The following is a 22,212-nucleotide window of genomic DNA, read 5'->3' on the forward strand; positions in this document are numbered from 1 at the left end:
CATGGGTGATGGTAGCAAAAAAACAAAAAAACAAACAAACAAACTCCGTTATGCGGCTCGACAAGCAGAGATTACATTTACATCCGTGCAGAGTAGGTGGTAAAACAGATATACACGTGTGTATACATTACGTATACACTTATTTACAGTCGTATTTTTTATTTTGCTTTACGTGTGCAGCGTGCACCGCATTCATCTGGAAAGAGCAGCGGTGCCCGCCCCTGCGCTGCTGAAGGAAGAGTGAAAGGAAAAAAAAAAACGGAAAACAAAACAAAACGTGGGCAATAATAATACACGATAGTCCCACACAACCTGGAAAAAAATAGACACGAAGGCACTAAAAGGAAAACAACCCAAAATATAGAACAAAATCACAAAACATATTTAAAATAGACATCACAACACACAAAATAAAGAGTAAAAGGAGACGGTGCACATAATCTACAAGAACTGGCATCATGACACAATCACACACGGATGCACACAACGAAGAAGAGAGAGAAACAAACAAACAAAACAACAACCACAACGACAACCTAATATACAGTCGTTAATTGAAGTAAAGCTAAAATAAATAAATAAAAGAATGAGACACAAAATAAAATAGAATGTTCTAGGGACCAGAACGAAAGATATCCTCCTTTTCAAAAAAAAAAGGCACATAGCGATATGCGGGACTAGACGCCCTGTCACTTTGATCGGTTGAGACATGATCCACAAAACTTTCTGGCGTTTCACTTAACAAAATGGCCTCGCGTGCATCCTGGCACGGCGGAGGAGCAACTTCAGAAAGTCTTCCTTCTCTAGCTGGACCCCACTTGTCACGTCCTGTGATGCCTAGCCTATTTTCAGTGTGCATCGTCCGTCTGCTTCCCGTTAGTGGCTCGTTAAATCGAAGCACACGCTGAATGGGGTCCACCACCTCACTAGGCTTTTTTGGTTGAGGAGAGACTTCCAAAAGACCAAAAACGCTGTCGGCGTTCGTTGCCCGTTGCAAGCTGGGTTTGCGAGCATACATTGCAGGAGTTGTGACAGTGGCCATATCCCTCGTCTCTTTTCTCCCCCCCAAGGGCACACTCATACTCTCTTCCACAGAACTTGTCGAGGATTGTGAAGACAGCAAAATGCAATCGTCACCCTTTTGTCTGAGCAGAGGATGAGGTGAGATCAAATGTCGAAAACCACAAGAAAAAGGAGCGAATGGTGATGATAAATCCGCATATCTGCTTCTCCCAGCCACGTTTTTCTCATGTTCCCATTTCTGTCTGCTGTGCGGAGTTAAGAGGTCCCTGTTGGCGCTCGTTATCATTTGCAAACCCTCATGAAACCACAACGCCTTCCCCTTACGTTCAATCTGTTCCACTGTGATAACCTCCTGTCGCTCCTTCTCTTCAAACTCCGGCAAAAGCTCAAGTGCCCTCTGGAGAAGACGTTGCATATACGACTTCCTGTCCTCCAACTGAACACAATGCTGACGCTTCCAACTACCTACTTGCTGCAAAACTCGCTCTCGGCAGTTTTCCTCCTCACGCAAGAGTGAAACAGTGTCTGCTTCAAATCCTGTTTTTAAATCCATAAGTCTTACACACGTCTGCAGAGCAAAACGGTCACGATCACCGAGCAAAGTACAAAACGGATAACAAGCAAATATACTTTCCTCCATGTAGTCCTCAGGCAGGGGAAATTCCACCGTTTCCAAAACCAAAACAAAACATGCAAAATTGGCACTTATGCATTCAGCAACCATCGGTTCCTCAAACTCCTCGGTCTCTTTGACAGCATTGACATTTCCTGTTCCAGTCACCACATTCTTGGCAATGACCCATCTCTTTACGGCGCTATCGTCGGCATTATTCCTGTTATCCAGCAAACGAGGAACACCAAAACGATTCTCTAACACACTGAGATGATCTTCGCCCAAACGATTAACAGCATACCGACGATAAGCGGATAAGGGTAACGAAAGATGCTTTAACCACTCACCCGGTTCCTCAACATCCTGGTAAACTTCATGACTTCCCTTTTCGTCATCATCGCGAAACCCGCCCGTGATTGCTGTGACCCCACGACTGGGCCCTGCCGCTTCATTACCTACAGGAACTACCACAGCTGATGTGGTACAAGGAGTAGAGGGTGGCTCCGGACCAAGTTTGTATACTAGGGCCGCAAAGAGAGCTTCAATGCGTCCATCGTACTTTTTCAGCATGGACTCCACGGAGGAAACTTTATGTGGCATATAGTACCCAATGAAGCGTGACAAACGGCTTCTCGGTGATTGCGTATCCGGTGGTGGAGGTTCCGGGCCATAACGCTCTACACAACGCACAAGCATCTCCTCCTCATGACCAGCATACTTCTCCATCATTTGATCGACAATCGCTAACCGCTCAGGAGCGTGCTCCATAAAAATCCGCGCCAAGCGCCATCGGGTATCATGCACATTATAGCCTGAAACAGCAACACTGCTTGCGATGCTGTTCTGCTCACATTGCGTGTCAGACATATACTGCACACTTTTAAGGTCACCGCGACTGCAAAACATGGACGGCTCAGGTCCATATTTTTGCACCAGAGCTGAAAAAAGTTCATCTTCCCTCCCCGCAAATCTCGCAAGCATTGCATCAACTTTTGCAAGCTCCTTCGGTGCATATTTGGTATAAAAATTAACAAGGCGCTCACGATAATTATGATCTTTTTCTTGGAAGTTGCTTGCTGGCCCAGTTGGCTCCGGACCAAACTTCTTCACCAGGCTCTGCATCATCACCTCCTCTCTACCACTGTACTTTTCAAGTAGGGCAGCAACAAGCGGCCGTTTCTCCGGAGCGTAGAACGCAAAGAAGTTGTCCAGCCGCGCATAATACGACGCCATAGATATATACCGCACGCACTCAAATTCAAATGGCACACACGCCCAACACCACAGCACACACACACACACACACACGATTCAAAAAGACACTACACGAGAAGAGCAAAGCACGCGCTTATTGCTGCAACGGTAGCGGTGAGCGACAAAGAGGATCTGTATCGATCTATCAGAAATGTATGCGTGTTGTTCGTATCAATAGTGACGCCTTGCCAAAGAAAAGAAACAAAATCAGAAATCTTAAAAAGAACAAAAATTACCCTTTGCACTTGTTTTTGGCAACTTCCCTTTTTCTCCCTCTTTTTTGGCGTGTATTTTTTTCTGAAAAATCAACGAGGACAAAGCTGAGTCAGAGAAAATAAAAAATAAAATAAATAAAGAAAAGAATATAGCCCACTGTTTCACCTCGAAAGCAAAGCCAGACATGTACACTAACGGAAACCACCAGCATGTCCTATTCACAAAAACCCACATGAGAAAAAAACATACGGGAGACACCCTTGTTGTTAAAGTCGTCATGGGGAAAGATAGTGGGGGCTGGATTTGCTACCATTTTCAAAATACCCACCGTAGGTAAGCAGCAGTGAGCAGCACTTCTTGGTGAGGGGAGAAAGAACCAGTGAGGCGGAAGCGGCATTCAGTGGATGAAATGTCTCGACTGAGTCAGTTCCGAATATGAACAAATTTCAGAGTTAATTGCCATCATGTGCCGGTACAGATACATATTCAAAAATAATAATAATATATGGGGGAAATTGAAGGTAAAAAAGGGGAGGAGCAAGCTTCCTTCAATGCATTGTTGTTCAATCTTACTTTCACCTTCTCATGTGTCCTTATTAAGGGCAAAGAAAAGAAGAGGTTGAAACAGCGGAGAGTTTAGACATATTCACGGGGCAGAAGAGACCTCTCAGTTGAAGCAATACAATCAACTACCCCCTCCCTTCACACACACACACACACACGAAACCACCGATGAAGCAAAACGAAACGATAAAAACACCATTTCATTTCCCGTCCCCATGACCTACAGTTTCTTTTTCGTTTGGTTCAAGTAAAAAGTGTGCATGTAATTGCACTTTCTTCCCACAAACCTTCCCCTCCCTTCTCAACGTCAACCCTCAGTTCCTGAACGGTGACCACGGCTCATCCTTGAAAACCTTCGCCTGCTCATAAAAATAAATCTGCCACAAAGAAGTACCCAGCGTCGAGCTCACGCAAAAAAAGCAAAGTAGTTTCACCCACATCCATTCCGGGTCTGTGCGACCACCGTCGACGCATTCCGCCACCATGTCTGGATGACCCTCGGCACCGCCTCGGCTGGAGTAGTAGGTGGCCGTGTTGCAACGCCCCCTGAAGAGAAAACGAGGGGGTAACCTTGTGACACCTGTCGCCCTAAACATTTTTTCTATTTTTTATTTTTATTTTTGTTCCGGCCACTTTGCGTTGCACGTCCCCTGCACTGAGAGTGAGCAAAAAAGAAAAAAAAAAACAACAACAACACGTATAAGTCCGCGCGAGTGCGGATTAAAATGAGTTCCAGAAAAAAAAACACACACATTTTATTTTTATTTTTTAATAATAAAAAATAAGAGACGAAGACGGAAAAGAAGGTAAAGTAGAAGTTACGATCATTTTGTTCTTATTTTGCTTCCAAGTCCTCCTGGGAGTGGCATCCGCGAATAAAGCCAGAAAGCTGACTGGAGTTTTGTTTTAGGTACAAAGATAAAGGGGAAAAACAAACACCCTTCACCCCACCACATTGAGCGAGGCACCACGTCGCGACGGCAATACAATAAGGATGGAGGTGTACAGTGCGCCAAGACGGTAACGGTTATGCTGACACGATATGTACCACAGTGTGACCAACGAACTTTCTTCGTTGCTGTGGCATAAAAAAAAAAGAAGCAACAGCACCAAAAAAGTATAAAAAAAACGGCAAAAGTAAGAGTAAACGGTGATACATCCAAAACACACAACACAATAGAAAGCAAACAAAGACGGCCAACAACGCCACAATCCTAGCTTACACGGTCACACAACACTTCATACATGACGCTTTCTTCTTCCTCTTTTTCGGAACCTCGCCCCGTCCAACTGCCTCAAGTCGCGGTAAATCCGTCATTACAGCAGCTCGCAGTAGAGATGGATGTTCCGGCAGGATGAGTTCCTTCGCATCTGAGGTGGCCTCTGAATTATTCTGCATACCAGGCGACTCCCTTGCAAGCCTTGTAATGACGCTGGGTACGTAAGCAGGGCCAAAGTCCATGGTGTACGCCTCCACACCGCTTGATATCTCTGGAATGGAAGTGGGGGTGTAAACAATGTGAAGCGATGAATCCACTCCAAGCTGCCGGTGAACATTCAGCCCAGAAGCATACACATGACCATCTTCACATGCAAACATACTACCTGCTGGTCCCGCTGCTATCCCTACGCATTTGCTCGGCAATTGGACTGGAGTAAAACGCAACATCTCAGTTATTGTCTCCCCCAATCCAAGCTGACCACTTTCATTGTTACCTGCAGCGTAAACAACTCCACTACTTGTGAGGGCTAACGAATGTGCATCCCCCGCCGCAACCATCACAAAAAAGTGATGAAAAAAATTTCTATGAAGGTACGGTTTGCGACGCGAATTGTACTGCTGCCCATTACCTAATTGACCTTTTTTATTCCGTCCCAACGTGTACAAGTGACCGTTTTGATCAATAACTAGACAAAATCCGTTTCCACATGCAACACGCGAGACCGGTGTTCGAACTAATGTCATAACACGACGTGGAGTTCCAACAACGCGCTTAGACGCAAGTGTTTTATAGAGCACAGAGTCTGTTCCAACCATGTAATAATCGTCTACATATCCCAAATCCAAAAATCGAACAGGGCGAGATGGAATGACCGACTTCACGTTGCTTGACAAAATGGAGAGCGGTCGAACAATGAATGCCCGTGTTAGGCAGGCAAGACGTGATCCATGTCCTGCCACCATGAGGGCACTTTCCACAACCTTGAACATACAGTCCTTCTTTCCAAGCGTTCCTGACTTGCACTTTCCGTTGTCAACCACCAACACATTCATGCCACCTGACACCCATACTTCATCTTCATCCGTTAAGATGGCAAAAAAGTCGTCTGTGGCAACACAACCTCGGCATTTTAGGTGTTTCGGCACCTTCACCCCCTCACCGGTCCCAAATGTTTTGATGTTTTTCGATGCTCTATCCACAACACAGCTAGTTCGTAATGACATTGACATGGCGGGAATGTTATACCGCAGTGAATAAAGTGGAACTGCAAACATCAAAATTTGTTGCATGACCCGTATTACACTTGTAGAAACCGTTTTGCCGCGACCGTTAGAGTATCCAGGGTGCACACCTTCATCCTCTTCAAATGACGCATTCCTAGTTGGTTTGTGGGCAAACGGAGAAGCGATAGAAATGTCACGGCAAATTTCATCTTCATCTACCTCCGCACCGGAGTCAAGGGCCACTTGCCGTGCGTGCAGCAGCGGGAACATGGCGGTGAATATGGCATCCCCCCCGTTGTGCTTGCGCCGCGCCTCCATCCAGAACTCCGCATCTTGAATCATTTCAATCTAGAACAACACAACATAACAAATACAGAGAAATTTTCAGTTAATAGAAGTGTTTGCAACGTCACTCTCAAAAGAGAGGGAGAGAGAGAGTAAAATTAAAAAAAGTAACACTGAAGTCACTCACCGTGTGTTCGTCACTGTCGGTGTGTTTGATTTGTTTCTTCCCCCTTCTTTTTCCTCGCCCAGCCTCTGGCATTTGGACCCCTTGTGAGGGCTCTGTAGCCACCTCCTCCGTGTCACAAGCGTGCAATCTTGACATCGCAGAGAGGAACATAACAACAACAAAAACGGCTCCAAGCAAGAGGCAGCCAAACACCCAAAGCAGAAAGGGTAAGCAAACTTTCCGCTGCCTTGTGGGCAATTAGCGTCATCCTGTCGAAGAGGACACACTGACGCGTGTCTGCATCTCCTCCAATATTGGCCTACACCAACGCCTTTCTCCCACCCCCGCCCACACTCCACCGAAATAAAATGATAGAGCAGATTAAAAAAAAAAAGTATAAATAAATCTGCCAACCACAGGGAGGGATGGGAAAAACAAATTCACAAAAAAAAACATCTGAAAACGCCTTCAGTTACATCACATGGTATTCTATTCTTTACATTGCCGCAGGGTAGCTTCCTCCCAAAGACCCCCTTGCATGTCTCCAACTTTTTGTCTTGTCTTTGTTTACTTCGCCTAAATCCTTCTGCACTTCCATACAGCCCTTCACGCCTCATAGAGTCAACTACCACACATGCATTCATCCACGCCTTTCGCTGTTGAAGAGCAAGTTGTCATCTCCAACAAAACGAGCAAAGCAATAGCAAAACGGTTGCAATGCCCTACCACTGAAGATGATGTACCATCACATGGAATTCTGTTTTGCTTTTTATTCCCCTTGTAACCGTCTCCTCCCCCTTTCTGCGAACAACATCGCCCCACCTCTAATCACGGCAGAGCTCCCAAAGCTTTTCATGACGGAGACATTAACGTGTGCACTTACTGTACTAACTTTTTTTGTATGAAACCATCCTGTGAACTTATGATCCCCGCCTCTATTGCTCGACGCAGATGGGACTCTCGTCGTTGAAGAAGAGCTTCTGCATGTAATTGTTGTTTTATCAAGTGCTCATCTCGTTGTAACTCATTTTCAACCTCTCGACGCTCCACTAGGCTTCGCACCTTGTCTTGTGGGACATGAGTCCTCACCAATGGATGAACTTCTCGCAATTCTGCCTGAGCTGCAGCTCTAGCTTTGCGCATGGGTGCAACTTGGTCACCAAAGATCTCCTGTCCTGCCTCTTGCTCACGCGTGTGTCGTATGCGATCAATTTTTCGGCCGTATTCCAAAACCTGATAGTCACCGCGAGCAATGAGTAACAAGGTCTTGTCGCGAAAGGGCGAGTCACGGATATGCAGCCACTGACGAAACTCCCGTTGTATCTTTACAGCCGCGTGCTCCCGCCTGAAGGCGTTCAGTTCAAGTTCACAAAGATGATTTTCATGTGCGCGACGTCGAAGCACCTCAAAGGGACGCAGACGCAGGGCCTCTTTCCATTCAGTGCAATGACGCTTAGCAACGACATCGACAAAAAGTCCAATATGATACTTCTCGCGCTCCATTTGTGCTATGGCATTCACCTCCTCAACCGGCGTAGGAACATACGTCACAGTCGGTGGGGGGGAAGTGGGGATGACATTCCTCTTTCTATCCAGTTCACCGTCTCCCCACTCAAGGAGATGCACCGTTGTGCGAAGACAGGTTCTTTTCAGCCACTGTCTCGATATCAAAGACCTACATATAAATCCACGGCCAACACGTTGTAACACGGAAGATGCAACACGCTTATGTCTTTTATCCTCATCTAACTTATAACGCAGTTTTTCCATAAAGTACGCCAGACGACAAAGATACCCTCTCCAGGCACGCTGAATCAATCTAGCAGAATACTGCTTTCGCCACTTTGATACCTTATCCACACCAAGCCCACGCCGGCGAGGCATAACAGCGCGAAACCATCGCTGGATTTTTATCGCAGGCGGACCATAGTGCTCAATTATATTCTTCTCCCGTGCCTTGCGGGCAAGGCACTGACGAACACACATCTGAATGACCATTGCAGCGTACACCTCACGTTCCAATTGCTCATTACACATTCGTTTCTGGGCTCGAGCAACGCTTTTATCTCGCATTTGCAGACGAACGTAGTGTCCCCTCCAAACGGCCTGGATTTTGGACAACTGCAACACAAAGAAGGCCTCCTTTTTATCATCACGAGGGATACCGCGCCGTGCCAAATACCGCACACATAGTGTCCTCAACAACCACTTCTTACCACAACAAAATACAGACGGAATAGCTTCAATCCCGCTCTTCTTTTTGCTCATCCTTTTCTGCCGTCGTTGCTCTTCTACTTGCTGCTCATGTTCAAGGAGAGCCTGACGCAAACGCTCCCTCCGCGCCTTCTCCTCTGTACGTTTAATAAGCAGTTCGCGTCGCCGTTTCCCCACAGAATTCCACCACATACACCACATGTATTGAATCTTCCTCACAGCTCTGTCCCTTGTGCGAGATACGATCGCCGCTAAGGTGCGCTCAAAGTGTTCCTTTTGGGCCTTCTCCTCAGCTTCCTTGCGAAGGCGAGAGCGAAGCAATTCCTCTTCCAGCCGTTCTTGTCGAATGTTCTCCTCACGACGTATAGCTGGGTTAACACCAATTAGCTTCACAAAAGCTTCTCTCTTTTTCGCAATAGCCTTTACAGGCGTCGGTAAGCAGTGCTTTTCCCTTCCCTGAATTTCCTTGTGCTCAAAACCACACATCTCTTGCTCTTCATATTCCTCCTCTTCTTCTTCTTCTTCTTCTTCAACAGGTTTAAGCAACTTTTGCTTCTCGAGTTTTGGTGTGGAAGCCTCCGTTGCCGCCGCATTCTGCTCACCACTGGACTCTTTGGCCAGTAACGAAGCCTCCAATGGCGCAAAACGATAAAATGGCAACTCTGGTTGCTTTGCTTGAGCCCCAATGACAAAAAAAAACCCAGTATTTGTAAACGTCGCAGGTCGTTGAGTCATATCAAGTTTGGGCGGCTCCATCGCTGTCTGGTGACATTTCCCTTCCTCTTCACCCTTTGAAGGTTCAGCGCCCTCGCCGGCGCCACCATGAGCGTCACTATTGGCCCCACTACCTTTTCTGCTCTCTTCCGAGTGTTCCAGCGGATCATAAACAACATCAGACTCCTTTTTACCTTCCCTCAGAGTTGGTGTTACCACCTTGAGACTCATGCGTTTCTTACCATCGTCATCATCATCAATGTCCGAGTCGCATTTCGTCCTCTTTTCTCTCTCTTCTTTTTCTTCTTCCACTGACTCTTCTGCTGAGCATGAACAGGAAGCAGTTAATACGGTCACCATAGAAGAGTATTGTCTTGCCAACGTTTCCTCAGCGGCACTCTCGAAAAAAACCACTACGGGTTCATTCGGCGAGGATCTGCGTTTAGACAAGTCCTCCGACAATTCCTCTTTTCCCCGTCCATAACTCGTAACGGATTGATATTTTAAATCCGTCTCTGGTTTGGATGATCGCTGAGTAGATTTTGATTCTTGTTTACTCTCCGTATAAGAGGAGGCATGGCTTTCCCCAAATAATGGTATATCACCGTAATTCAATGACTCCACAGCCTCCTTTGCTTGCTGGAGATATTTAGATGCTGGAACAAGCGGCGGCAGCCGCTCATCTGCAGCTAACGGTTGTTTGGTTTCTTCTCGATGACCCTGTGTGACAAAAGCTGTGCTACCAAGTTGGCACTTCTCGCCCTGCTCTTGTGGTTTCTGAAGTGTCATGCCACAGTGCTGACGAATAAGCATCGTTGTGGGGTGCTCCTCGCCTAAATGTAATTGGGCTTGCCGCAACGCTTTCATAAGCACAGGTACCGCCGACTGCCGCATTTCTTCTGAAGCATGCTGACTCAATGTCACACCATAGTTGTGTAGCGCAATAGTATGAAGCATTGGATCACTCTGCTCTGAGGCCAAGACACAATCACGGGAAATAACAAGCGCCTCCTCAGTTGATCCCAATTCAAGAAGTACAGCGGACAGATTCACCATGGTGGAACAGGAGGGCCTTCCAAAGACCTGCGATTCCACATTGCGTGCGTCCTGGAGGTAACGAATGGCCTCGTACAATTGATTATCCCGGCGCTGTAAACATCCCAAGTTGCTTAGCGTGGCTGCAAATGCAAGAAGCCACGCCTCACGCTGTTCCTGGGCTTCTGAATTGGACTCCTTTGAAACAGTCGGAAAACGACGCACGCCAGCTTCAGCAGCAGCCAGAGCCGTTTGTAGCATGTCATAACTTGCCTTCATCTTCCCATCTTTCATGAGCGCTATGGATTTCTTGTTCATCTCCATCACTGTATCTACAGGAACCGCAGCTTCTTTGCCAGGTCTATTGATGCTCCTCTTGGTTGTACTGGCGGTGCTAATGCTTCTCCCTTTCACAGCAGATGATTTTTCCACTTCCAACATTCGTTTTTTCTTATTCCCCTGCGTGAAGGTTTGCCTCGGTGTATCAAGTGGTGGAAGTTGCACAGTGCCTTTTTCCATCGGTCGCCGCCGTTGCCCCGCTACCTGAGGGTACGTGACTCCATGCATCCTCGCAGACAAAGATGTATCGTCTCACCCCGTCCTTCGAAAACCAACAGGAATACAAAGACAAACAAACAAAGATACAAAAACGGGGGAGTCACACAAGTAAGCCAAATCAAAATAAAAGAGGAGAAAAAAGAAAAAAAAACATATTTGGGATCAGAGACAAATATATATATATATTATTCGTCTTGTAAAGAACTACCCCTTTCTCTCCGTACAGTTATCATCATCAATTGACTTTGATAGTCTGCGTCTTAAATTCATTTAAAGAGAGAAAAAACGAAACCAAGTAAGTGTGGGCCACGCATGGAGTACACAACACCCAACAATGCGCTAAATAACACTTCACTCTTTTATTTTCCCATCTTCCTGATTACTATTGTTGCGGGTCACCTCTTCCTACTTCCCACTTCAAGTGTTTCATGCTTGATATTCGCTGTCTCTTCTCCAGTTCCCGATTAATCGATCCATTGACACCCACCCAACCACTCCATACTGCCTCCACCATGACTGTCATGGTTTAAGCATACACATACGCACACATTACATATCACCGCTGATGCACATCTGTCGGCTCGCCAGGCACCATCCAGTGTGTCCCGCTCTTGTGCTTTAATCGTACTTCCAGAGGTTCCAAGGGTGTTTATACCTCACAGAAATACAAGAAGAACAGAAAAAGCAAAGACACCAAAAAAAAAAAAAGTGAAGAATTCTCATTCGTTGTCCTGTTTTTTTTTTCTTTTGGAGTGTTGTTTTGTATGTCTGTTTTGGTTCCTGTAGTTTCGCATTTATAGGACCTATTTGTTCTTTCTCTTTTGATTTTTTTTTGACAAACGTGCCCTCTCCTTTTCTGCCCTGCGCTTGATGAGCGCCATCTCCTCAAATGTGCGAACATGCCCGTCCTTTGGCAAACGACGTTGCTTTCGGCCAACTCGTAGTTTCTTACCTTGATTTGGGTCACTGATGTCCACTGTGTCATCATCCTCGTCACCACCCTGGTTGTGGCCCTTATTGCCTTGCTCTTGGGCGGCTCGGGCACGATTAAAAGGTCCAAGATCCTCTTCCTCCCCAACGTCTTGAATACGCATATTGCTCTTCTTCATCCATCGTGAGTAGGCCTCAAGCTTAGATTTAAAGTTCACTGCCTTTCCTGATTCATTCTTTACACCGCGCAACATAGCCTTTGCGTCATTGACATTCATTTGAACAAAACGATTCTTCTTCTTGCTCCATGCGTACACTTGACGCTGTTGCCGCGCATCCTGCGCACTCTCTGCACCCATGTCAAACGTTGCATCCTTCACAGAGTAGTGCGCGTCCTCCATCGTGCTGCGTTTTGTGGTTTCCATAAAATAGTCCTGGTCGCGGTAGTTGCCACCACCAATGCCATCGTCTGCTCCAAGGCGATGCATACTCCGCGTGGGACACACCGTAACACCCTCGTCTTCGTGAGTAATATCCTCCATTTGCTCTCGTCCCCGTTTTTTCCGTTCTTGTGCTTTTAAAAGAAGTTTTTCTGCCAATGATAACTTCTTCTCCGGCCCTTTTGCATCTCTTGAAGCCAATGTTGCACTGCTACCCATCGGTGAACTCCCTTCTTCTTCTGCTTTGAGAGCTTCTTCTTCATTTGCCTCCGTGCGCCCCTGCTGCTCCTTCCACAGGGTCTGAATTGTCACAGGCTTCTGAATTTGAAACATCTTTTCGCCGTGAATCATTTCCAGGACAGACTCCCTCGCCTTAAAACGCTTGAGATTAAACCGGGCCTCATCAGCGGCGATGCGCTTCGCCTCCAGCCGCTCTACAAAAAGGGGGTGTAACGGTGTGTTATCGAATTGATACTTCTCCTGCCTGGCCTCTTGAATGCCGTCATGCGTCGCCTTCTTTTTCGTGCGTGTAAACTTCTTGTGTGCATTGTCGACGACTTTCGCCATGTTCTTTATCTCCACATCCGTCAAAGTGAGGCGCCGCAGAAAGTCGAGCTCCAGCTGCAGGTCCTCTTCTGGCATACGACCGAAGCAGCCATCATCTGCGGTAAAAAGCAAGTCGCCTTCAGTTCGCCGACACTGCAATGGACGATCAAGAAATGCCATGAGGTCGACGTAGTATGGAAAGTCTTCAAAGGTGAGGAGGGAATAGGCCGCACCGGAACGGCCAGCGCGCGCCACACGACCAACACGGTGCACAAATAACTTTGGTGTGGGTGTAAAGGAGAAGTTCACGACATTGTCAAGCAACGGAAGATCAAGCCCACGCGCAGCAACGTCAGTTACAATCATAACATGCGTTTCCCTCTTTGAAAACGCCTGTACTGCAAGACGCCGCGCCTCCTGGTCCATCTGTCCATGCACAGCACTGCAAGAGATATGATATGCCTCCATAATCATCTGCAAGTAATCCACATGAAACTTGGACTCAACAAAAACAAGAGCTTGTTGAACTTTGCCGTCACTATTCTTGTCAGCTGCCACACCAATCACCTTCTTAAGAAGCAAAATAAGCGCGGCAACCTTCTCATCATTACGGACCAGAAAGGCACTTTGTTTTAGTTGATCACTTAACTTCATTTCCGCATCCAGGCGAATGACTACAGGGTTGTGAAGTCCTGCACTAGTGAATTCCGCCAAAACACTTGGCATTGTGGCTGAAAAAAGTGCCCGCTGACACGTGTCTGGTACCCTCTGCATAATGGCAACAATCTGTGACTGCAGCCCTAGCTCAAACAGACGGTCAGCCTCATCTAACACCAAACACTTCACCATCGTCAACTTCACGGAAGCCTCTTCAAGAATGTGAAGAAGGCGACCAGGCGTGGCGACCACAATGTCAGGATTCGACCCCAGCAACTCGAACTGTTGCTCGAGTGAGTTACCACCGACTAAAGCTGCAAAACGGAGATCCATAAACTTGTTCAGCTGGATACCAAAGCGTAAAATCTGCAAACTTAATTCGCGCGTTGGAGAGAGAATAAGTCCACGAATTCCCACAGTCTTGCTGTGTGACTTTAGAAGGGTTAACATGGGAATAAGAAACGCCGCCGTCTTGCCGGATCCTGTGCGTGCCATGGCCACCAAGTCGTTCCCCTGAATCATTGGTGGAATGGCCTTACGCTGGATGGGCGTTGGCACATTGTAGCCAAGACGCAGCACGCTGTCTAGCAGCGGTTTGTCCAGTCCGAAGCTCTGAAAGCCACCGCCGCGCTTTTTCTTCTGCTGTTGACCCTGCCCCTCCACCGAGTCCACGACGGACTCCCAGGTGCCGACCCCGGCCAACATATCTTCCCACACGCACACAAGTACACCTTTCCCTCGTTGTGTAAAACAAATGAAGAGATGAATAAATTCACAGCCAACCTATACAAAACCAGCAGAGGCAAACCAACGACAGCAAATTCAATAATTAATAGAATAGAGACAAACTGCAAACAAAGGAACAACACACAACAAAAATAAGAAAGCCGACTTAAAAGGCCTTTTCCAAGGAGAAAGCAAAAAATATAAATATTTAACCAGAATGCCTTTATCCGATCCTCTCTCTCTCTCTCTCTTTATCTTTATCTTTCACCAGCTTCCCCTCCATTACTCGCTGATCTCAGTGCTCTTGTCAAGCACTACAAAGTACGTGTGTATGTAGCAGAACAGCGATACTGCGATGTTTCCTGCTACATACACCATCTTGCAAAAAGACAAAAACAAACACACATACACACTCACTCACTACAAAAAAAAAAAAACACTGCTACTGACATGGACAGACAGGAGCCAAAAACTCCCCTTTTTTCAAGTTGTACTGATGAAGTGTTGGCCTTGTCGCGTTGCAAAGCGGTGCTGCAAAGCGTGTCCATGCACTAAAGAAACATACCGAGGCTTCTTGCACCCATAGCCCATTTTTCTCATGTTTCTGAAAGACCACAAAGGGAGCACCACTTTTAAAATAAGGCTTGCAATGCTTGCAACGAATGATACCATTTGCCATGAAAAGTGGCGGTTGACTATACTGACAATCTGCAATTCGCGTATCAATCAACAGCGAGGCATTACACCGCAAACGTAACCTGGCACATTGCGTTTCACAGCTGGACCAAGAAGCATCGTTAGTATTATCTGCCTCATCCTGTGAAGAGGCCGCAAATGCGTACACAATGTCTTTGTGCTCCCACGTCTTGACAGATGAAGTGTTAAAAACAGACAGCAACAAGCTCAGCTCCTTTGTAGAGGCAAGAGGGACGGTAGCTCTCCTTAACTGCGCCATGTGCGCTCGTGTGGGGTGAAGATATTCTACAGCCCTATTAAACCGCATAAGCCACATGAACGAGCTTGGAGACGCCTGAGCAGCCTCTTCTACAGAGTGCATACCCAGCGGAAGTGGCACCTCCGACGTTGGTCTTCGCAACAACATCGCCCCACCGTACTTCGTGATGTGTACATCGGGCGAAATACGTGTTAAGCTGTCACCATATTGAGTCTTCAACTTCCTCAGTTCCGCAATCTGTGTGGAACCAAAACGTGTGCGTGTTTCCATCTCAATTAGCCGAAAATATTTTATGTGAAGTCGTTCATACCGCGTCCACCACTCATAATAATATATATAATCTTGCCATGAGAGCAATTGTTCTGTTCGCATCAAGACTTTCATGGGCTGCAGCATGTGGTCCAGGCGTTCCTGGTTAAACCACGGTTTGGGATTTCCATTAAAATGGTACACCTCGTGAGGACGCCGCTTCCATTCACCGATGGTGGCAAAGCAGTTACGAAAGAGAACGCCATCACGCCCCTGTAAACTATTGTACCCGTAACTTCCAAAGCGAAATTCCAGATATAGTTTAAGAAATATCTTCATAGACGGCCTAAAAGTCAAGAGACTTGTCTGAAAATACTTATTGTAACCAACAGCAAACAGTAAAGGCATTTTCTTGGCATGCATTAATCTCTGCCACTCGTGTTCCGTTAAGGGATAGGAGAGTACCGCACGGCGGGCTGGAGTCCAATAGCTGGTGTCGTTAGAGTTCACAACTGTGGCGATTCTTTCATGCATTTGTAGCAGATAGTCTGGATTAGCTGTGATGAGAGAGTCGGCGTCTAGAAAAAGAATTCCTTCTTTATAATCTTCCAGCATGTAAAGGTACAGTTTGTCAAATGTCGCCTTGAAAGCACTCTTTGGTGCCCATTTTTGAAGACCACTAAAAATTTGCACACGATCAAATAGAACCTGAAGTAGTGGAAACATTTCAGACTTGATGTGTTCATTAATTATCAACACAATATCGGCACCATGGCTACGACTAAGAGGGGAATATTCGCGGATGGACTCTGCTAATACCATTGCCCCATCTAAATAGCGGTGCGTTGAAACCATAATGACGTAAGCGTACTTTGGCGGATGCTGTATTGCGTCAACCAACCTTTTTTGTATGCCTGTATCACAAGCTAACTCTACATCCTCTTCGCGGACGTTATCCGCTTCACCGCGTTCATGTTCAGAACCGCTATGCGTGCGCCTTCGCCATTCCTTGCAATACATCGGATGATACATACCTCCCACAAATTCTCGGAGCATCCCGATCTGAAACGCTTCATCCATGGGAATTGACAGATTATTCGATAAAGGGGGGCAAATAGTTGAAGTGATGTCGCTGCTGTTATCATTACTGTAACCCACCTTTTCAATAAGGTCCTTGAGTGTCCACGCCCTCTTACGACCAGTGAAGTGCACATGCAGCAGCGACAAGCTCTCAAGAGTGCTTCTCAAAGATCTTGTTGCGTTATTAACATCCTTTGACGATATGACGTCATCTCGTGTTGGTTTTCCAGAGCCAAACAGAGAGATACGCGATGCTGTCGTTGAAAATTCTGCTGCTGGCCGGGGACGTTTACCCCTCATGCCGCTCACGGCACGCTCTTCCCGCACAAAAAATGTGCTGAAGACAAAAAAGAGCAAAACGAGCATCAACGAAGCGCACGAGCACCAGCAGCCTCCGCCACGGTGCAGCCCACGGCGAATCCGTCTGGAACGATGCATCTCCTTCCGTCCTAACAAGTTCCGACGTACACAAACGGAAGCAGAAGGAACGAGTAGAACCAGATCTGAGGGTGCCAGAGAAATGCGCACTGAGACCACTGTCACAGAGAAAACAAATAATAATAATAATAAATAATAATAGTTATGTATAAAACAAAGTTTGTAAGTACAAGGAGAAGCCTTCAGCGCTACAGACAAGACAAAACGGAATGCTCCGCTTCACTAATGAAGAGTAAAGTAATCATAACGGGGGGCAAGAAAAAAAAAAAGGTGTTCGTAGATAAGACTCAAAACGGGTTAAAGCAGCAAAAACAAGAGTAAAAGAGAGAGACAGAGAAAGTAACTTTACAAGTCACAAGGCAACCAATACCATTAAAGTCTTTCGTCAACTGATCATTCTTTTATTTTTTTTTGTTTACCCCTCACCACAGCAACTGCAGTCAACAACACGCGTTCAGGAATTCATCCCATGTGTTTGCAGAAGCGTCACATTCGGCTTTACATCCAATGGTGCATGCCGTTTCTCCTCTGCATCTGCCATTGTCATCCGAGCCTTTACTTGTGTAGCCGCTGCTACTAACCCTTGCAGAATATCGTGCACCTCCTCCTCGCTCTGCGGGACGAGATCAGGCCGTGACTGCAGCGTCGCCTCGGTCGCCTCTTCCACAGTGTACGGCTCCACGGCACTAGTATACGGCGGTCCCGCTATCTGCCCCGTAATGAACGCAGCAGCAAATTTTCCTTGCATACTGAGTGGATCCCCGCGGTGTCGGTACGGCGAGTAGAGCGAAGGTGGATATATCGTTCGTATCAACAACCCCGGCGACATATGAGGATCGTACGGATCAAGTGAACGATGCAATTCTGATTCGGTTGACAGAAGAGATGCAGCCCCCAGCTGCACTAGATGTCTCAAGACAGCCGTCATGTCATCCGTCGTAGGGGTTGAGCCCCCAATGCCATCGTCGGTGGGGATGCAGAGGTCGTATACGTTGTCTTCTTCGCCTTGTGCGTCGTTAACAGCGGGGAGGCTCTCAAATGGCAGCGTCGCCACGACACGCCCGGTCCCACGATGCTTGATGCAGACGCCTGCGAGGTCGCCAGTCAGTCCAAATGAGTCACAAATATCTCTCAGTGTAACGGATGCGTCTGGAACCTCCAAGAACTGGTCGCCGTGATGCACCACGGCGTGCATCACTCCCCCGCACTACCACCAAGTCAAATAGTCAACACGCAGTCAGCAGGAGGAAACAAATGAAGGCAAACACAGAAATAACCACTAGAGATAACACAACACACACGCAACAAAAAAAAAACAGAATAATAGAAGAGGGAAACAAAAAAAAAATTGTTTGCAGGGATAAATATTGTGTTGGCAATTCGTCATCAGAGCAAGCACGCCACATCCATCATCCAACAAAACTGTTCCTCCACGTCATACTCTATTTGGCTTGCTTTTTTTTACTTTTTTTACTTTTTCCTTTTCCTTTTCCTTTTGTTTGTTTGTTTTTTTTTTTCACGTCGTTCCAGCAGTCCATTTCATTCGCTACTCTATTTACTTAAACTGAAACACGCACGTACGACAAAAAAAAAAAAGAAAGGATAATAATAATAAAAAAAAAAACGGTAGTCAACCCTGCCAAGGAAACACACGCAACCCTCCCCCCCCCCAAAAAAAAAAAAAAGATAAGAGATAAAGTGAAAGAGAGGGGTCGTGACACACCCATGCGCAGCGATGGGTCCATCAGGTCGTTCGACGCAAGATGTGGGTAATGGATGGAAGGCGGAGGACGGCTGCCACCGGGGGAAAACTAGACAGCATAGCTGCTCCAACAGCCATCACGCTAATAACCACAACCTGTGGATAGGGAAATGCAAAACCGACATCCAGTTGGGAAAAGAGCTCGTTCTGAAGCTGCATGCTATATCCCACTATAAGACCCACCACCAGGCCCAAAGCAGCGGAAGCAATGATGATAACAAACGCCTCCCAGACAAAAATTCTGTGGATCTGAAACTTAGTCATACCAATGCAGAGATAAATTCCGATTTCCTTGACTGATTCTGATACATTTGCTGTTATGCTTGCAAGTAAGGAAAAAAAACAGATTCCCATGGTGATAACTTGTGTAAATGTAAAAAAAAAGCCAATAATACGCTCCGCAATACCCAAATACTGCACTGTTGTTCCATCTTCACGAATATGAAACTCGGTGATTCGACTACGCCGAAGATACTTCGACATCATTTGAGATACAAACTCCACATCAACTTTACTTGAAACACGTAGACTCACTGTGGACAACATTAAGCTGCGAACACTGAGGTAATCCGTTGCACTCAAACGAGCTAAAGAAGGAAATGATGTCAATAGTGTGCCAGTAATGCCACGATACTTTGACATGGTGACTTGAGGAGCGGCGTCCAGCACCGCAGACGGTTTTAAAGCATAGCGCACATTCTCCACGGTTTGTTTAATACCATCCGTTATTAAGCCAATCACAAGCAAAATCCCATCCGCAAACGACTTCGACTGCAGGCATGAATACACAGAAGTAGAAACAATAATCTTATTTCTGTCCACTGTGTACAGAGCACCTGAAAGAGAATATTTTCGACTTTCTCGATTGTACTTCTTTACCCGAAGAAAGTTTTTATCAAGAACCTCAAAGTAATTGGGTGAGATCGCACGAAACTCACCCATGAAAACCTCTTGATATCGCCCAGGGGAAACTAAGGTCACATTTTTTACGTGCAATTTGGGCGAAATAGCATGGGAAAGAAATGCTATCCCCGAGACTTGCGGGACATATATTTGTATGTAACGCGCCATTTCGGAAAACTTAAACAGGTTCACCCCCTCAAACTCAATCACCACCTCAGCCCCCATCGATCGTCGTATTCCGTACTGGAACGACCTCAGTTGAACCTGAAACGCAATACTGATGAATATAACAAAACCAAGCGAAAATGCATACATCAATGTGGTTTTACGGTTCCGTTTTCGATGAGCCGTCAACAACTTTTGAAGGGCCTGAAACACAGCAGCGTGTTCCCAAAAGAAAAAAAGTACGACACCGCCGTTTGCAGAACCCGTTCAAAGTTCACCGCCAGCAACACCAGACCTGCCAGCATCCCAATCAGGATACCAAAGAAGATGACAAAGAGCCAATCCAATCGCATGCGCAGCAAGGCAACAGGAAAAAAGTAGTATAGTAAAAACCCAAAAACAAAAAAGGCCAACCCGATACACAACATAATATAATTTAGTCCTCTTGTGTCACCTTCACGTACAATTTTGTACACAACGCCCATGTTACGTCCGCGAGTAGCATTCAAAGCATCCGGAAGTTTTTGTGAGAGAATTGTGACCACAGGAAAAATAGCTCCAACAAGCGGAAGCAATAGTCCGGCAAACGTCGCCCAACCGACCGCCTGTCCTGAAATAAAACGAGGCAATTCAACGCCAATAACATCATAAATCAATGTGCGCATCCCCAGAAATATCAACTGTCCTGTAAGAAGTCCAAGTAGCCATGCAGGTATTGTAAAGGAGTACGCGTTTGTGAGGAGCATAAACACCAGATTCGCACTTGAAAATCCAATCATCCGCTTAATCCCCAACTCATACAGCCGACATTCTACCAATAAATTAAGCAATGAGTATATAAGCATAACACTGAGAAAAGTCAGTGACACCATTATGATGGACACAATCAATCCCACAAATAGTGAAAAAAATCGGACACCGTACAAAAACTTTACTATAGGAGTATCCACTGCTATTTGGTTGTAACCAATTGGTTCAGCAATAGAAGCAACCCAAGTAAAGACGCGTCGTCGTATAACTGAATAATCCGTCGTCCTGTACGTGTGCGTACGCACTCTTGGGTCCAAGTTAAAGTGGATGGAAGAGGCAGCGAACTTTGGATCACGTTTTGCAAACCTTACCACATCCTCTCCATTCACCCCTCCATGTAGTCCTTCAGCAATGGTGCTAGCTATTGAGTCGTAGTCAACAACAACAAAATCCTCCACATCAAACTTGGAACGATCTGGAGGGATAATATCCACCACTCTAAAAGACATAATCGCATGCGCATGAAGACGCACATAAGGAATATCTTCAAGAAGCGCCCGAAGGTGAGTACCAAATGCTGCACTAATCACAACTGTATCCCCCACCTGTGTGTCACTCAAGGCAGAAGCCACAACTTTGGACAAAATCACCTCCCCCTTTGCCAGTGATGGACCTCTCCATGAAGTTCCAAAGCCCATTCTTTTTTCGCGTTCCGAGTTAATCGCCACAACACGAACAGAGAGGTCATCGCCATGGCAATGTTGACCCAAACAGCCCCTAGCACATAATCTTCCGCTGCTTGAGTACCATAAATCCTTCGGATCTTTTACCCCTGAGCAGTTGGCAAAATTCACAATAGATCCCGTCAACGTGATTCGAGGAGAGTGGTAGCTGCGTGCAGCATCCGTTGGCGGAAAAAGCTGCTCAATGATGGAATAGTTTAACGACGCCCACGAACTTAGCTCTCCACCAGGCAATAGTACAAGATCATTCTGTCCATTGTATGCCTCACCAAGACGGAGGAAAATAATGGGAAGATTAAACATTGTCGACACGAGAATAACACACAAAAACACCACCAAAAAGACAGAGAAAAAACTTATGCAGTAGGATACTTTATGTGTCTTTGCGGAAATGAGTGAAAGCTTCATACAAAGTCCAAACATTAGCCAAAATCTATTCCGTTCTGCAGAAAGGCGTCGTATCCATGCGATCCAGCCCTCGTTCTTTTCATCCAACTCCAGGTTCATGATCATGCGAGGATCCACAACTGCATTCTCGTCGGCAGTCTGTGTCATTACCAACAACCTGCTATTCACTTCCCCTTTTTGTTTTTTTTCCTTATTTTATCCTTTTCCTACGACATACCAATACATATGTGTTCGCATGCAAGTAGGCCAAATAAAAAAAAAAAGGGAGGGAGGTGACACACACGCACACATGCACGCAATAAGGGGAACTAAGAAACTAGCGACATAAATGGATGGGAAAAGCGATAACAACAACTACACGAAGCATGACCT

The 22,212-nt window shown here is 46.2% G+C and overlaps 8 protein-coding genes and 1 pseudogene across 8 annotated transcripts, besides 16 other annotated features; all 9 read right to left on the reverse strand.

Moving 5' to 3' along the window:
- The first annotated feature begins 16 nt into the window (after positions 1–16).
- Positions 17–43: a sequence feature (A-rich).
- A 514-nt stretch (positions 44–557) lies between these two features.
- Positions 558–610: a sequence feature (A-rich).
- Positions 611–613: 3 nt separating this feature from the next.
- TraAM80_01690 (uncharacterized protein) lies at positions 614–2,869 on the reverse strand (the record flags this gene model as incomplete). Its single annotated transcript, XM_029378723.1, has 1 exon — positions 614–2,869. One exon carries the CDS (start codon positions 2,867–2,869, stop codon positions 614–616), a length of 2,256 nt encoding a protein of 751 aa, XP_029241488.1.
- A 33-nt stretch (positions 2,870–2,902) lies between these two features.
- Positions 2,903–2,964: a microsatellite.
- A 257-nt stretch (positions 2,965–3,221) lies between these two features.
- Positions 3,222–3,257: a sequence feature (A-rich).
- A 552-nt stretch (positions 3,258–3,809) lies between these two features.
- Positions 3,810–3,828: a microsatellite.
- A 437-nt stretch (positions 3,829–4,265) lies between these two features.
- Positions 4,266–4,295: a microsatellite.
- Positions 4,296–4,337: 42 nt separating this feature from the next.
- Positions 4,338–4,364: a sequence feature (A-rich).
- A 239-nt stretch (positions 4,365–4,603) lies between these two features.
- TraAM80_01691 (hypothetical protein) lies at positions 4,604–4,876 on the reverse strand (annotated as a pseudogene).
- A 13-nt stretch (positions 4,877–4,889) lies between these two features.
- On the reverse strand, positions 4,890–6,458 carry TraAM80_01692 (uncharacterized protein; the record flags this gene model as incomplete). Its single annotated transcript, XM_029378724.1, has 1 exon — positions 4,890–6,458. The coding sequence occupies one exon, from the start codon at positions 6,456–6,458 to the stop codon at positions 4,890–4,892; it is 1,569 nt and encodes a 522-aa protein (XP_029241489.1).
- Positions 6,459–7,446: 988 nt separating this feature from the next.
- On the reverse strand, positions 7,447–11,049 carry TraAM80_01693 (uncharacterized protein; the record flags this gene model as incomplete). The annotated part of the gene is made up of 1 exon (XM_029378725.1): positions 7,447–11,049. One exon carries the CDS (start codon positions 11,047–11,049, stop codon positions 7,447–7,449), a length of 3,603 nt encoding a protein of 1,200 aa, XP_029241490.1.
- An 88-nt stretch (positions 11,050–11,137) lies between these two features.
- Positions 11,138–11,178: a sequence feature (A-rich).
- A 713-nt stretch (positions 11,179–11,891) lies between these two features.
- Positions 11,892–14,366, reverse strand: TraAM80_01694 (putative ATP-dependent RNA helicase; the record flags this gene model as incomplete). The annotated part of the gene is made up of 1 exon (XM_029378726.1): positions 11,892–14,366. The coding sequence occupies one exon, from the start codon at positions 14,364–14,366 to the stop codon at positions 11,892–11,894; it is 2,475 nt and encodes an 824-aa protein (XP_029241491.1).
- Positions 14,367–14,620: 254 nt separating this feature from the next.
- Positions 14,621–14,653: a microsatellite.
- A 123-nt stretch (positions 14,654–14,776) lies between these two features.
- Positions 14,777–14,812: a microsatellite.
- Positions 14,813–14,826: a sequence feature (A-rich).
- A 3-nt stretch (positions 14,827–14,829) lies between these two features.
- On the reverse strand, positions 14,830–17,109 carry TraAM80_01695 (putative glycogenin glucosyltransferase; the record flags this gene model as incomplete). The annotated part of the gene is made up of 1 exon (XM_029378727.1): positions 14,830–17,109. The coding sequence occupies one exon, from the start codon at positions 17,107–17,109 to the stop codon at positions 14,830–14,832; it is 2,280 nt and encodes a 759-aa protein (XP_029241492.1).
- Positions 17,110–17,224: 115 nt separating this feature from the next.
- Positions 17,225–17,250: a microsatellite.
- Positions 17,251–17,408: 158 nt separating this feature from the next.
- Positions 17,409–17,449: a sequence feature (A-rich).
- Positions 17,450–17,563: 114 nt separating this feature from the next.
- Positions 17,564–18,304, reverse strand: TraAM80_01696 (uncharacterized protein; the record flags this gene model as incomplete). The annotated part of the gene is made up of 1 exon (XM_029378728.1): positions 17,564–18,304. The coding sequence occupies one exon, from the start codon at positions 18,302–18,304 to the stop codon at positions 17,564–17,566; it is 741 nt and encodes a 246-aa protein (XP_029241493.1).
- A 108-nt stretch (positions 18,305–18,412) lies between these two features.
- Positions 18,413–18,457: a sequence feature (A-rich).
- A 107-nt stretch (positions 18,458–18,564) lies between these two features.
- Positions 18,565–18,626: a microsatellite.
- A 67-nt stretch (positions 18,627–18,693) lies between these two features.
- Positions 18,694–18,733: a sequence feature (A-rich).
- A 120-nt stretch (positions 18,734–18,853) lies between these two features.
- On the reverse strand, positions 18,854–20,089 carry TraAM80_01697 (permease, family protein; the record flags this gene model as incomplete). The annotated part of the gene is made up of 1 exon (XM_029378729.1): positions 18,854–20,089. One exon carries the CDS (start codon positions 20,087–20,089, stop codon positions 18,854–18,856), a length of 1,236 nt encoding a protein of 411 aa, XP_029241494.1.
- Positions 20,090–20,124: 35 nt separating this feature from the next.
- TraAM80_01698 (permease, family protein) lies at positions 20,125–21,987 on the reverse strand (the record flags this gene model as incomplete). The annotated part of the gene is made up of 1 exon (XM_029378730.1): positions 20,125–21,987. One exon carries the CDS (start codon positions 21,985–21,987, stop codon positions 20,125–20,127), a length of 1,863 nt encoding a protein of 620 aa, XP_029241495.1.
- Between the last annotated feature and the right edge of the window lie 225 nt (positions 21,988–22,212).

This window comes from Trypanosoma rangeli, assembly GCF_003719475.1.
Source record: "Trypanosoma rangeli strain AM80 chromosome Unknown Tra_15.4_contig_00035, whole genome shotgun sequence".
Lineage (NCBI taxonomy): Eukaryota > Euglenozoa > Kinetoplastea > Trypanosomatida > Trypanosomatidae > Trypanosoma > Trypanosoma rangeli.